The 16466-nt window shown below is 45.0% G+C and overlaps 1 protein-coding gene across 1 annotated transcript; it reads right to left on the reverse strand.

The window, feature by feature from the left end:
* Nucleotides 1-381: 381 nt before the first annotated feature.
* On the reverse strand, nt 382-15844 carry LOC104160471 (dual specificity mitogen-activated protein kinase kinase 4; the record flags this gene model as incomplete). The annotated part of the gene is made up of 4 exons (XM_009698599.1): nt 382-509; nt 920-971; nt 4280-4399; nt 15725-15844. Coding segments are annotated over 4 exons (420 nt in total), but the record flags the coding sequence as incomplete, so codon positions are not given.
* Between the last annotated feature and the right edge of the window lie 622 nt (nt 15845-16466).

Genomic DNA, 16466 nt, shown 5'->3' on the forward strand with positions numbered 1-16466 from the left:
CCCACATCCAGATGGCATTGCCTCCCCCCATGTGCTGTTTGTTTTGGAGCATGAGTGGGTGCTGCTGAAAGGCGCAGAGAAGCTCTCTGCTCCGCTCCAGCACCACAGCACTGGCAGCAGCAGAGGAACCCAGCTAAAAAAATAAGGGAATTTGGTCACTCTGCCACAGCCTGGATGCCTTTGCTGATGCTGCCAGCAGCAGAGCTCAATCCAGAGCTTGGTTTCATCTGGGAAGAGGGTGCTCATCCCACAGGAAACAGGCTGACACTTTAGCCAGATGAAAGGCACAGCCATGCTGGGCCAGGCCTGCAGAAGGAGGGGAAGATCCTGCACAGCCCATGGGCACACCAGCTTCCCATTGCCCAGCTCCTCCCCACTCACCGCCATGTATGGCCGGCACCCTGCATCCCGCGTTTTGGCAATGGAGTCCACAAGCTGTCCGCTAATGCCAAAGTCACAGAGTTTAATATTTCCATTTCTGTCCAGAAGTATATTGGAAGGTTTGATGTCTGCAAGGGAAAGAAATTTAAACCAGTAAGTCACAGCTGGAGGTTTCAATTTCTAGAACAGCAGCTGCAGAGAACTGACACCGGCATGGGGTAGGGGGGGCGCGCAGTGGGTGACTGGATGCACTCCCCGCCGCTGAGGATCCTGACCGGGAGCAAGAGGAGACGGAGCCAGCCCCAAAGATGCCACATGCCCAGAGGCAGAGGTAGAAACCCAACCACCTTGAAATCATGCTTTTATGGAAAAGCACAGGCCGAAGGGGCAATGAAACAGGCACTGGGGACACACTTGTACAAAACTTGTATTCACACTCATGGTAGTACACATGCTAATTACATTCTGACTTGAAGCAAAGGTCGCTTAAAATTCTTGCAATTATTTTTGTAGGTGAGAAGAAAAGACATGAACTCACCTCTGTGAATGATTTTCAAGTTTTCTTTTAAGTGGTTTAGTGCTTTCACAGTCTAGGAAAGAAAAACAGATGAAAAATAAGCAAATGTCATAAGATTTCTGCAATTATTAAACCTTTGGAGCTCCAAGAACAGAGGGAAAAAGCATTTAATATGTTGAGATATCGATGCTGTAATAAAATCATTTTTCTCCAATCTTTCCTGCAAATAGAAGGTCATGTAAGAGTGGGTACGTGCTTAAGTAAATATATACCACACGTCGTAACCTGGAAATATCACACTCTGGGAGAGGGGAGCAAGGGGTGAAGTCAAGCAATTTCTGATGTTAATTGTCTTGAGTAATAACTTATTTCAAGCCCTGTGCTGTACTTTTCCAGTAGGTAAAAACTGTTCCTGTTCCACTGGCTGAGGAGCAACAGTGCGGGGAGCAGCAGTGGCTACTCTGATTTAACCACTCACCATCAAATGGAAGACACACTTAGGGAGCCTGATTTCACTGGAAGATTTAAAAAAAACCTTGAAAGTTCACCATTTTAATTCATTTTTCTTTTGCTGAAAAGATTGTCGAAACCTATGACAGTCACAAAAAGACCATCTTGAAGATGATGGCAAGAGGGTGTTCGTGTTGTGCTGCAAAGCTCTCTGAAGCTGTACTACCATAAGGATGAAGTCTAGCATCGAGGAACAACTCCCAAAGTCTGGTCCCTCCTGCTTGCCCAACCTTGCGTTCAAGTGCTTAGGCAATTAAAAATTCTGGCAGGCTCTGGGACAGCTGAAGTGCTGTCTTCTCCTCGTTGCCCACCTTGGTCCTCCAGTGCAGGTTTCTGTTTTGGCAGAAGCCACTACATCTCTCTGAACAACACAGCATCAATTGATTTTCAGGCAGGCCCATGGTGGAATGAGACTGGATGGCCTCCTTGGACCTGAGCTTCAGCAAGAGAAAAGCTTGCTGGACCTAGTGACTGAATGTTGGTTTAAATCCCAGCTGACCCTGTCAGAAGCTTCTGTCCCCACTCTCAAACGGGTGAAACAGAAGCTCACAGCTCTTCAATCTGGGGTAAAAGTGCTACAACATAAAATGAAGGGTGGTTAGTGGAGCACACCAAGCTGTGAGCTGCAGCACATACCCCACCTGCACATGATGGGGCTACCAGGGCAGTGCACACATAGACCTTCTGAACCTGGATGCCCTCAAGGTCTAAGATACTCAGGGCCAGCATTCTCATACTAGAGTTATTAATTGCCGTTCCTCATTTCTTTTCTAGTAAAAGGTGGACAGAAACAAGCCCCAGACGACAAGATCTAGTCAGAACTTGCCTCAGCTTCTAAAGCCAGGCTGTGCAGAAGACTCCCCTCGGGAGCTGCTGGGGCTGGGTTGCCTTCAGGTGCAGCATGAAGGAAGCAGTGTACAACAAGCAGCCCACAACTTTCCACACAGTGCAGCTGGGCTTTATCTCCTCAGATCTGTTGTGGGTATCAGGTATGGAAAATTTTAGATTACTCAGTTCATCCATTGCTCACTCTCAGGTCAGAAACAACCAAGGTGGCCATTTCCCTGGCTAAGAGTTAAAGCTTTGGTGCACTTTCACTGCATGCTGTCTGCACAGGGTAAGCAGAGAAACTGCCTTTGAGAGCTTCAAAACTCATCTCAAGTCTCTGTCCAAACTATCTTCATGGGGCAAACACCTTGCAAGGTCTGTCTGAGCCAAAATGTGGGCCAGTGTATCTCGAATACCCTGCAAACCCTAAAAAGATCTCCTTTTCTCTCCACCACAGAATTACATATAACTCCAAGCAGACTACTCTGGAAGGACAGACCTTACCTAGCCATCTCTTGCCTACATCTCAAGCCTTGCTTTGGACAGCAATACATTTAGTTGATTGGTGGTAAGATGCTGCATCCCATGGGCTGCAGAACCCACGGCTGCCTTTGATAGGATTTTCAGTCTTGGCTGTAAACTTCTAAACATGTGAGAGTGCATGAGCCAGCAAGGCAGCCTGTTAGCTGTAAGTAGCAGCAGCAGATCCAGGTAGGCTCAACATTTTATAAAGGTGCTCCTTAGAAGAGTGAAGATGGTTTTCTCTAAAGATCTGACCCTGAGCAGAAATTGCCCATACCCTTCCAAGAAGTCATGGTTTGTGACTTGCTGAGCACCTTCTCATTGCACCTTCCCATTAGTCTGATAGCTCAGGACACCAGCTTACTGCGACATTCACTTGCTGGGGCCGATACAGAGGCGGTTTGCCCATCTGTCACCAACATGGCATGGCTCCAGCATTTGCTCACATTCTCCCCCATTACTCCTGAACAGTGCTTCACTTCTGCAGCCTTTCACCTTCCAGCAGCCTCGCCGAACTAATTTGTTTGGCTTGGCCTTGACTTTTTCTTGGGCCAGGACTTCCAGATTAAGCAAGAAAAGATCAGCCAGTTTCTCCACCTGCTGAAGAATCACTTGTACTTTTGGGAGTCTTTGCACAAGGCTACCAGAGGTTCCTCTGGACTAGAGTGGCCCATCATCCCCTGCAGAAATCCAATGGACCTGGAACTTTTTTACAGGCAGAAGCAGGACAGAGGTTTCAGGATACCTTTCATCACCCCTTCCTTCATAGCCCGAAACCAAAAGTCTGTTTTGCAGGGCCAGACTTTGCCCTTGGGTTTAGACAACTAAGGATTCATTTTGGCACAGCCAAGGATAATTTTACAGGGCTCCTTAAAGGGAGACACTGGGCTCTGTGTAGCAGGGTTGTACTCAGATGCCCTGCGTGGAATTCATCTCACTTCACCACCTAAGGCACCTTAAGATGGGAACTCAGCTCCCGCACAGAGGCACTAACTTCTCCCCATTGACTCAAAAGAAGGGGTAGGCAACTCACTGAGACCAGACTCTTACTCTCAAATAGTTTGGTGGGGTTCACATGTCCTCGCTCTAAATACCCAATCCCTTCTTCCCTTTACAAACAAGGGAAGGGAAGACAGCTGATCTATTTTAGGCACCTTCCTTGGGATGAGACGACCCATGCACAGCTTCCACTGATGGGACCACCATTGCACATGAAACAATCCCTGAGGATGGGGCTGTTGCCTATGCTGTCAGTACTGACATTCAAGCAGATAGTGTAGGAAGCTGGTCCTGGTGTCTTCTTTATGAACTGATCACACATGCCAGGACTTGTTTTTCTTTCATGCAATACACTCTGGAAAAGTCAGAGTATACTCAATGACCATTAGAAACGTGGTGCGATACAACAGAGGCAGTTCTGCTGCACACAGATCAATCAGCTTTCTCACATGTGAGTGAGAGATCTGAATTTTTGACATTAGTTTCAAAAACACACACAAAAAGCTTTAACAAAATACTCACAGCTAAAGTGATCTTGCCTAGGATTTCTTCTGGAATAACATCATCTAATACACTATATACATATTTGTAAAACTTATCAAACGAGGTAGACATGAGCTCCATACAGATCCAACAGTCACCCTGGAAAGAGAAAAGAATTCGTGTTACCGTCAAGATAAAAACAAGAAACAAAGAGCATAAAGAGATCCCTTGAATCCAATAAAATACATTAACAGCAACATGCATTTAACAGGAAGGATGGAATTAATCTTGATTAATTTTAGCAATGGAAGACTCATCCCTGTACACACTTCTCCCTGACTCCATTCACCAGCAGAGGCATCTAGTTGACCAGTTCAGACCTGATATTACACTTTAGATGCCTGAACCTAGATGAATCCAAGTCTCAAAAACTGTTTGGCTTTCCAGAAGGCTGTCAGCACAGTGAAACACCAGCATGTACAGTATACAGTGAGACACACAAAAAAAAAAATCCCTGCAGTTTATGACTACCCTGCAGAGGACGGAAGATATTTCACACAATGTTTGAAGATATCATCTAAGTAAGAGAAAATGAAGATAAACCCAAGGATGTGGGGTTTTTTTTGTTGATCTGCATCTTACAGTTAAACAATCTAAACATAAAAATTTGTAAAAACATACTAGCATCTGTGTTAAACCAAGCTAAGCTTAACTATCATAGGAGAATCACACATCTTTTTATCAAACTCTCTCCTGAGATCTGTAAATCGGCCTGCTCACAATGGGTTTGCTGGGGATGAGAAATGGATCCCCACAATATAGAAGGACTTCATCCTTTGTTTTAGTACATATCTACCATACAGTGACGGGACAGCCTAAGTATGGATTGATCTTGGTTATTTCGATTTTTTGGAACATTTTAGCTCCAGTTGAGGATGACAGAAGGCTTTGTGTGAGCTACTTCCGTAGACTCTCATGCACTTCAGGCAACTCTTCATTGCTAGAAATAGTAAAACAACACTAGAACTAGACCTGTCCTCACCAGAAACGACATACTCAGACCTATCTTCTACAGGCTGTATCACAATGAGTGTTAAAACTGCATTAGCTGCCAAAAGCTACATGCAGAACACAGTTGATTAGTCTGGTTGTCTTATCCTCATTTGAAGGGTCTGGAGCACAAGTCTGATGGGGAGCGGCTGAGGGAGCTGGGGGTGTTTGGTCTGGAGAAGAGGAGGCTGAGGGGAGACCTTACAGCTCTCTACAATGACCCGAAAGGAGGGTGTAGGGAGGTGGGGGTCAGTCTCTTCTGCCAAGTAACCAGTGAGAGGATGAGAGGAAATGGCCTCAAGTTGCATCAGGGGAGGTTTAGATTGGATATTAGGAATGTCTTCACTGAAAGGGTTGTCAAGCATTGGAACAGGCTGCCCAGAGAAGTGGTGGAGTCACCATCGCTGGAGGTGTTTAAAAGATGTGTAGATGTGGTGCTTAGGGACATGGTTTAGTGGTGGACTTGGCCGTGCTAGGTTTACGGTTGGGGTCAATGATCTTAAAGGTCCTTTCCAATCTAAACCATTTTATGATTCTGTGATCCCATCCCCACTAAATACCACCTAAAACACTTGTGTAAGAAGCAGCAGCTTGTGCAGGCAGTGCTGCCCTGGGCTGCCTGGGTGGTTCAGAGCATGGGATGCCTGTCAGGTTATGACTAAGCTCCACACTCCTGTGATATAAGAAGCAATAGAGGAGAAACTTCCCCAAGTAATTATGCTACAGAAGGTAGATTTTTCCCAACCAGACAAAACACAAGCCAACCAAACTCTATGTTAATACATGAAATGAAATCGGGGAAAAAACCTAGGGTATGGACATGCTGGAGGTGTGGCAAAGCCCCATGCTCCCATCCTGCACACACTTCTGTTTGAAGCAATCTCCTGGTGCTCATGAGAGTCAGGAGCAATTCTCGAGTTGTATTTAGCTGACAGAAAAGCTTGTACAGCCACAGGTTTTAAGGCCAAAAAGGGCTTTTCTGTCACTCAGAATGACCTCTGTGAAACACAAGCCAAGGAACTACATCCACCAAGATGCCTCCAGTCCAAACACTTGGTTTAGCGGGAACAGAAGTGCCCAGCAAAGGTGTTGTCAAACACTGCACGCTGGAATCAGCAGAGGTAGTGGTGACACACAGCTTGGTCTTGGGTTGCTCACACATGTGCAAGGCTGTTTTCAGCAATACAGACAGCAAACTGCCAGGACACGTCCCATGTGCCACCAGCATTACAGATGCTGCTGCTTCAGTGACAGCAAATCCATCACCACCTCCTGCCAAAGAAGGGATGCTGCCTTCAAGAGGAGAGCCTCTCCCTTCTCCGAAGAGGGGATCTGCTTTCCTAGGAAGGGCTCAGCTGCCAGTGGGCTGCCTGGGGAAGAAGACTGTGGGTTCAGAGCCATGGACAACCCTATTTTACACTGCTCATTTGGCACCACTTGGCTTTTTACATCAGCACAAGGTAGAGTGGGTGCAAATGTCAACCACCCAAGGGAAATGGCTGCTACAAGCCTGAGCCCAGAAAACAGGCATTTAATCCAAAATAATGCAGAAGGGACTGATCAAAAAGGTGCTTCACTGGACACAGAAGCAGAGAGACCACGGTGAAAGAGGCAAGTGGAGCACAGCAGGAAGGCACAAGTGGTGTTTCAGAAGACATGGAAAAAGGTGAGCTCAGGCTGCTAGAGAACAAAAGATTGGCTACGGATGAATTTGGCTGAGGATTTGTTCAGATTTAAACTGCAGAAATGAAATTAGGCAATTACATGCGGAAAATTTCCCTTTTCATCACTGGCAACAAATGCAAAGTGCAGTTGAGGCACTTCCATGTTATTGAGAGTGGCTCAGAGAAAGAGCAACTTTGATCCAGCGCTAGTGATGTGCATAAATCAAGTGAAACTGGAACGGCACCAGATCCTTACAAGCTATCTGTAGTGAAAGCAAACACAGACTTGTTCTACTGGCTGCAGGATCATTCAAAACATTGCTTTTGGTTTTACCAGCTTTATATAAAAAAATTGGTACTGTGCTATACTGTATGTTATTGTACTTAAGACTGCAGGGGATTGGATTTGTTCAAGAATGCTAGAATGTTACTGACCACCTGCAGCCTTGTATTTATGTCCAATTGCACCAATACTGTGAGTGTTTTCAGTTGCCCAGGTTACAATGGCTAGTGTTTGTATACCAAAAGCAAACTGAAGCAAAACAACAGGCAACCTTATTAGAGCCATTATCATAACAAAAGCTTCACAATATACCTTGTGCAGCTGTGGGGCTGGGATGTGTGCATCACCAAAAACTCAAACAAGTATAATAAATTGTCATCCAATGCTAATTTAAGCATAAAAAACCCATACATGACCAAAAACACCAGAGGAAAGACTTGGTTTACTTCATCTCCTGAAGTATATGCTATACAGAAATGCTGGAAGTGGGCATTTATTGATCTAGTAATATAAAAATCTACCTGATCAGCATGAATTCATGTCAGCAAGGTCAATGAAAAAAGATAACAGACCTTTTCAATTATGCAGCTTCATTAAGGCTGGTGGCAAGATTCAAAACTCTACAGGTTCTTAATTCTTCCTGGGACTTGAAAGGACTTACTTACTGGTAAAGCTGATGAATTTTACTGAGAACAAAAAGGAAGACTGGCAGAGACAACTGGGTACCACTCACCCAACCCTCTTTCTGATCAAATACAAAAAAGTGATGATTTGCATGGGAAAGCTCTGCTTCATTGTGAATTGTGAGGATAAAATCACCTTAATGTAAGTTCCTCTTTAACTCATGGTCTTAGGTCAGGTTGATTTCCAATTATAAAATGACAAAAGAAGCATTTTAATTTTCTCTTCCTGTTAGAGCTATTCTTCCAAAGAATATATTTTAGTTCTTATTGGGTAATAAATTACCAAATGCTAATGCGTATCTTGTAGGCATTCCAAAAAATATCCAGGAACACCCTATATTTCATTCAAAATATCACTGCCCGTCTCCAGGACATACACAAAAACTGCTTAACCAGCAACTGGGAGGCTTCAGTTTCTCAAGGCAGAGTCTTGAGTTCCCATTCGACAACCGAGCATGTCACAAAGATGCCACCCAGCTAGGGCCACCCAGCTGGAACGCAGCTTGGCAGAGAAGGACCTGGGAGTCCCGGTGGACACCAAGTTGAACATGAGCCAACAATGTGCCCATGCTGTGAAGAAGGCTAACAGTACCCTGGGCTGCATCAGGCAAAGCACTGCCAGCGAGTCAGGGAAGACGAACCTTCCCTTCTGCTCAGCACTGGTGAGGCCATTCCTGGAGTGCTGTGTCCAGTTCTGGGCTCCCCAGTACAAGAGAGACATAGTCATCCTGGAGACAGTCCAGTAAAGGGTCACTAAGATGACTGAGGGGCTGGAGCATCTCTCATGAGGACATGAGGAAAGGCTGAGAAAGCTGAGACTGTTTAGCCTGGAGAAGGGAAGGCTCAAGGGGATTTCATCAATGTCTATAAATACCCGAAGGGAGGACGCATAGAGGACGGAGCCAGGCTCTTTTCAGTGGTGTCCAGCGACAGGACCAGAGGCAATGGGCACAAACTGACACACAGGAGGTTCCCTCTGAACATCAGGAAACACTTTTTCACTGTGACGGTGACCGAACACTAGCACAGGTTGCTCAGGAAGGCTGCGAAGTCTCCATCCCTGGAGATATTCAGAAGCTATTTAGACATGGTCCTGGGCAAGTGGCCCTAGGTGGCCCCACCTGAGCACGGGAGTTGGACGAGGTGATCTCCTTGTCCCTTCCAACATCCACCGTTCTGTGATTCTGTGATACCAATACTGAAGGGTTATCACATCAGTGCACTGCAGGAGCGGCCAACATTTTATGCAAGTTGCAACCAGTGAGAAAAAATTAAGAACGTCATCGCCCTCATGCATCCTTATGTGACACAGACAACAGTTTTCCTATGGACTGGGGACTGATCACAGGGATAGATGCCTTGAGTAATACCAACACAGTCAAAGATTTCCATAGAAATAGGGTGCTGTGCATCAATAACAAAGACAGCAAACACCTTGCATCAACTGACCAAGGATATGTCCACAATTCATATCAACGTCAACACTGTCCTACTGATACATCCTCCTACTTCTCTCCTACCAGCAGAAGCTCCCCATGGGCTAATTTACCTGGCTTCTCGGGCATGTTTAGCTACTTGTAATGAATTTTTCATTGAATAATTTTATCAACTATGGAGCTTGTTGGTTTAAATTTGTCTTGGCTACACTCACACTGTATCACTGCTGAGATCCCAAGTCAGACAAGGCTTTTTTCCTCTTCCCCTCTTGAGAATTAAAGTAACAGGAACAGTTACTTTGAAAGAGTAATTAGTGTGGTCATGATAACTAACCAAACATTCCCAGCCTTACAGGTACTGTCTCAAACTAGATTAGCTATAAATCTTCCAGCAGATATGCAAGAAAAGAAGACTGTTGTTTTTTTCTGACCTAAAAACCCTCTGAACAGCGACATTCAGGGCGAAAGTCTCAGTGCAGTCCTATGGCTCAGCCCAACACTCCTCTCAACAGAAGAAAGTGACTCAAGTGAAATCTTTGCCGAAACCCTATCAATCATCTTTTTTTCTTCCCCCACCTAGCAAGTACTACTTTGAGAGGTGACAAATGGACATGAGTAACCAGATCCTCTTCAATACAGCATCTCTGATGACTGACTTGGAAAGCTCGGTGTGCATTTGCAGGAGTCAGGGTTCTCACTGGCGCAGTATGGAGAGACCAACTGCCTTCATGGAGCCAGTGTGAACCTCACAAAGTTCAACAAGGCAAAGTGCAAGGTCCTGCACCTGGATCAGGGCACTCACCCATATAAATAAAGACTGGGGGATGAAGGGATTGAGAGCAGCCCTGTAGAGAAGGATTTGGGGATACCGGTGGATGAAAAATTAGACATGAGCTGGCATTGTGCACTTGCAGCCCAGAAAGCCAACCATATCCTGGGCTGCATCCAAAGCAGCATGACCAGCAGGTCGAGGGAGGGGATTCTGTCCCTCTACTCCACTCTGGTGAGCCCCCTCCCGCAGCACTGCCTTCAGCTCTGGGGCCCCCAACACAAGAAGGACACGGACCTGTTGGAGCGAGTCCAGAGGAGGTCGTGAAGATGATCTGAGGGCCAGAGCACCTCTACTATGAGGACAGGTTGAGAGAGTTGGGGTTGTTCAGCCTAGAGAAGAGAAGGCTCCAGGGACATCTTATTGAGGCCTTTCAATACTTAAAGAGGGCTTAGAAGAAAGGTGGGGACAGACTTTTTACCAGAGCCTGTAATGACAGGACAAGGGGTAACACCTTTAAACTGAAAGAGGGTAGATTTAGCTTGAACGTAGAAAAGACATCTTTTACAATGAGGGTGGTGAGGCAGTGGCAGAGGTTGCCCAGAGAAGTTGTGGATGCGCCATCCCTGGAAGTGTTCAAGGCCAGATTGGATGGGGCTTTGAGCAGTCTGGTACGGTGAAAGATGTCCCACGGCAAGGGGGTCGGTACCAGATGATCTTTAAGGTCCCTTCCAACCCAAACCATAGGACTCTGTGATTATTTCCTCAGCTGCTAGCTCTCTGTTTGAAATGATCAGAAACCCTCTTTTGTTTCATTTCCTAAATGTTGGTACGAAAACATGAAAGAAGACAGGAAGAATCACATTATTGATGCTCCCTAGGGACCAACTCCACTCACATAGAGGCTGGTAAAGTTGTCCATAAAGAAAAAGAAGTACAAAAAGCAACACAGAATTGAATGAAAAAATCAGAAAAATCCAGAAAGATAAATAGGGATAAATGTATTCTTTTTACAGAGAGAGAATTATTTGAAATACTCACTGACAAGAAGGCAAATCATGTCCTTAATATTGAGCAAAATTATTGCTGGCAATAAAAAGAGGTTGCCCAGAGAAGTTGTGGATGCGCCATCCCTGGAAGTGTTCAAGGCCAGATTGGATGGGGCTTTGAGCAGCCTGGTCTGGTGAAAGATGTCTCTGCCCATGGCAAGGAGGTTGGACTCGATGATCTTCAAAGGTCCCTTCCAACCCAAACTATTCTACGATTTGATGACTTTACAATTAATCAGCCACCAAATTCCTCCTATAGACAGTGTAACTAGGAATGTAGCCAGTGGTACAACTGCCCCTTCTGCACTTTCCTCCAGGTCTTTCTCTTTCTTCATTCTCCAGCCTTTATCAGATGCAACTTTCTTCTCTCTTCTGTTAAGAAGTCAGGATGTGGACATGAAAACCATTTCAACTGCCACTACAACATCAGTGCTCAGGGACTCCTGTTATTGAAAAAAAAAAAAGTTGATTTTTTTTCTACCTAGGATTATTAGAGCACCAAGTAATACAGCAGTCCCCTCCAGAGCTGTACTAAAAGAACGAAGGATGCTGTACTATCACAGGGAGGTGCAACACGGTGATGTGAAGGTCACAGCATCATCAACAAGAGCAGAAGCGAGCACAACACTGTCCCATGGAGGACCTGACTCCAGCATGAGCACTATGTGGTGTCAGTGCAATGAAGCCCCTGACTCAACGCAAAGGCTGAAACACTGTCTTCTACTTTTTCACCTTTGGTCCTGTTTCATTAAACAGGCAATTTAATCTCATCTGAGTTTAAACTCAAGCAAAGTCCCATACCTGGCAATCAACTTGCAGTTTTTCCATTATTACACATTATATTATATCCACAGACATAAACAATCACAGAAGGATGTCCCATATGATTGAAGAACAAGAAGCAAACAATTTTTTGTTAAGATGCTGCCTGCTGAAGGACAAGAAAGACCAGTTCCCAAAGAAGACTTTCCCTGTCAGAAAATGCTTGCTGAACAAGTGAGACAAGACACAAGCAGGGATAAATATTTGTGTAGTATTTTTTGCCTTTCCAAATCAAACTTTTCATATTCACAGAGGGTGCCACAGTAACTTGCCTGTTTACAGTTACTTTCCTGACTGCAAGCTGGGATACTTGTCTGTCATCAAAACAGGACCTTGAACAGTTTTGTCCAGTTTGGTTTAGTACTCCCACTGCCCAAACTGTCAGGATTCAAGAGCTTAGCTCTGCTTCTCTCCATCAACAGTTCACTCTTCTGGAAAGGCTACCCGCCTTTCAAAACGGTTCAGCTGCCCTGCTGCTGTTCCTGAAGCTGCTATAATCTTCTTGCCAATCATGTGATTGTGAGAGCCACCTACTCAACATTTAAGCTACTCTCAAGAGGCTCAAATTGAAGTCTTTCACCTTCTAGGAGCAGGTAGAAGATGACTTCCCATCTGTAGCTCCATTCATCCCTGAAGAACATGAATCCTGGCTCAGAGCAGGCGGTTCCAAGAGGATATGCCTTTTGGAACTTAATTCCTTACTTTTCACCTTGAAATGCTGGAACAAATAGCATTGTTTATACATGCTTCGCTGTAGGACTTCCTGAGAGAGGTTCATTCTTTAGCAATGTCCCATGAGCTCTCACACTCCAGGGGATGGTGCAGCAGTGACCTGGATTGTTCACAGTTATTTGCAAATAGATCTGCTAAGCAGAGTCAGGGGGTGAGACAGGTTCAAACATACTGGTGAAATCCTTTTCTTCCATTTCTATGCTTCTCTGCTGTCATAGTTTCCTAGCTTTAAAAGATGTAATTAATATTAGAACATGTAATTAATATGACAAGACAGAAAACCTTATCCAAGCATACCAGCTCACCCTGTGTAGTTTTGAGGTACGTGACTTGGAACAGCACCTTGGCAGTAAGGGACTGAGGAGAGGGGAAGGTTGCTTTCACCTCAAAAGCAAATACCACTGATGGTGAAGGTGGGGGAAAAAGGGGATTCCAGGGACCAACACAATACAACTCCAAGTGACCTTACAGAAACCTTTCCCAGATGGAGCACGGCAAGGAGCCCTGCCTGGCTACAGAAGGACAGGCTTTTTGGACAAGATAAAATGTGCAGTAAAAGCCAGGCTGACATCTGGGTGCTGACTAAAGTAGGTTTTTATACTATTTATATATTTATACTTACATCCTGGGATGTGCCTAGAGCTGCAGAGAGCTGACAGGTTCGCACAGCTCTGAACATGTTGCTCATCAGCATCTGGCAAGACACCGTCTTGCCCAGAGACTTTTCTTCACACCAGCTGACAGCCTTATCACTTGTATTTTGGCAAAACTGGAAATTTTTAGCCAAGGCTGAGGCTCCACACTTGGTAGGAGCTTGTACTATGTGAACATGGACAACGCCTCCTGGCCCAAAACGGCTTCGTATTTAAACAGATAAGAAAAAGCAGAGCATGGGAAAAAGGGTGGATTATTAACTTTGAGACTGAGATTTAAAGCCAGAGGAGTGATCTGGCAAAATTACAGATGCAGACTCTCTAGAAGCAGGAATTGAATATTCAGTCCCAGGTTTGGGCTTTAACTACGATACAAACCTTCCTTCTCTAACAGTTCCCCAGTAAAGCCCCGCAAGACTCTCCGCAGGCTGCTATGCCTGATAGTATGCAAAGATGACTAGCAGCCAGTAGGTCTCTATTTTCCCTCTTCCCTTGAGTAGATGTACTGGATTTGTGCTGAAGCAGTAGAAAACAGGCAAGGCTACATGTCTGTCCCCCTATACTGTGCCAGCTTCAACACCAGAGCAATACAGGAGGAGGAATAATCCACATCTGCAGGAGAGCTGCAGGAGCTCCTGCTCTCTGGAGGAAGGGGATGCAGTAAGTCACGTTTTGACATTCATCTTCCCCAAAACTCTTGGTCTTGCAAAAGGACCAAACTTGCAATCCAATGCTGCTCACCACTGCTATATTCCGTTTCTTGTGCCTGTACTGAACAGACTCGGCTCAGCCTGATCACTGGCCTCCAACCATGGCATAAGACTGTCTGGGCTACATGGAGATGGCCAGCTTCCCAACTGCTTTTACTGGTCATTCAAAGCTAGATAGCAATGGGAGTGCTTAAGCAAAGCACAAGGAGCTGGAAGGATACCTTGTGTGGCCCTGCAGCATAATATCTACTTTAAATTACAATAAGTAGATGCTAAAACTGTCACAAACATACAGTGATTAACATCATACTCCTGGCCGTGAACAGCTAAAGTATGTCAGGATTAACGGTGGTGAGCTGATGTAGCTTTCAATGCTCCAATTCTGTTCTTCATTTGGAAGCACTCATGGAAGCATTGTGTTGAACAACCCACTCCACAGCTATATGCATAAAAGGGCCAAGCAAAACTACAGGCCCTATTGCAGATATTGCTCCTTTCAAGAACAGTCACGCAATTTTGGTCTCTGTCCCAAAAGGACAGAGTAGGACTAGAAAAGATGCAGAGAACAGCAAGAAAGATGATCAAACGTCTGGAAGGGGTTCCATGTATGACACAGGATGGCACTTACCAGGCTGGGTAAGACATGACAAAGGGGGAATATGGCAACTGGCCATAAAATCCTCAGTGGCCTGGAGAGGATGGATAAAGATCAACTGTTTACTGCTTCTTCAAATACAAAAGCTAGGTGAAGCACTAGGGGCACCACTGAAAACAGCAGGATGAAAATTCAAAATGAATCAAGGCAATGGGCCTTCAAATAAGGGGTGGACAACCCAGGGAAGTGCCTCTTGGGGAGCACCATGGATGCAAAAAATGTACACATATTCAGAGGGAAATTGAACACTTTCATGGAAAAGAAATCCAGTAAGAGTCACTGGGCACAAAGACAGCACGTCTAGCTCAGAAGACACTCAGCTGCATATGACTGAAGGCTATGGTGGTAACACACGCTTCTGCAAGCAGATCCTGTGGGTCACTGTCAGAGACAGAACACCCTGCTAGGAGTTTTGGTCTGACCCATCATGGTTGCCCTTGTTCTCTTACGTATCTGCAGGTACAAACCACTTCAAGGTAGATGCATGTCAACTAGGAGTCTCCAACCCAGCCTGGATACGTACACACATACATACACCAGATAACCTTATGGGGAGCTGTGACTACTATTACAGCAGCCACCTTCATTACAGGTCCTTCACACGGTCATATCTCACAATCACTGACATAAACCACATTCGTGTCCAAGTGCTGTGCGGCAGAGCTGCACCCAGCCCGGCAGCACCCACTCTGCGTGAGGAAGCCACAGACACAGAGCTCATCAAGAGAGAAGAAAAGCAGGAAAGAAGGAGAGAATGATATATGCAGAGAGACATAACAATGAATGGGAACAGCATGTATGTGCTCAGCAGCACCCAGACATCTGGGTCTCCTGAATAAATACTCTTGATTAAAAGTGGAGAGCTAAGAAACCTAACATAAATTTTCTCCTCCTTATTGCAAGTTGGGAACTGTAAAGAAAAAAAAAAAAGGTAAAAACCAAACTCTACTATGAATGAAGCAAGTTCGGAGTGCCCACCTCTCTGAAGAGTGCGCCATAAAACTGAACAATATACGGGCAGTCACTGCTTCTCATTACTACATCAAGGTCCATCAGAAGCTGCTTCTGTTCTTTTTCATCCACTGTCGACCGAATTCTCTGAAAGAGGAAGAGTGGCAGAGACTTTATCACTTACATGCCATTGCTGTATCCTCAGACCCGCTTCTGGAAAAACATGCCAGGGACCCCAAACCCAAGGCTGAGCAGGCAATCCCCAAGGCATGCTCAAACACACTCTAGAGAATTAAGCTGTGTTCTCAAATCTGACAACTCCTAAGGCTGTTTAATTCAGACTACAAAATCCCCAGTCCTCTCATGAGCATCAACATTTTCAGATGAAATGTCAGAATGAAATTAAAGAGCAGAGATTTCATTAAAAGCTACAGCAAAACAACACATTCAGGTTTTGATTTCAAAACAAATTCCCATGTTAGACGGGGCTCAAAAGCCGTTTTGAAATTTAACCAAGGAACATTATGTTTAAAATTTCTAGGACAAGCACAGAAGACAAAAAGGCTCCTTCCACCATGTCTCCCCCACAGCTGGTACGGTGAAAAGGGACCATCACATCAGCGAGGGAACACATTGCTCTCGTAATGCTAATAGTGAGCAAGAGTCCCGTGAGCTCTTCTCATAAAATTAACAATTCTTTACCTAGTACTGGCCTAGGGAACATTAAAACTATATAAAAGATACTTTTTATATATATAAAAAATATATA

Source organism: Cariama cristata, unplaced genomic scaffold (assembly GCF_000690535.1).
Source record: "Cariama cristata isolate BGI_N322 unplaced genomic scaffold, ASM69053v1 scaffold11394, whole genome shotgun sequence".
NCBI classification, from domain to species: Eukaryota; Metazoa; Chordata; class Aves; order Cariamiformes; family Cariamidae; genus Cariama; species Cariama cristata.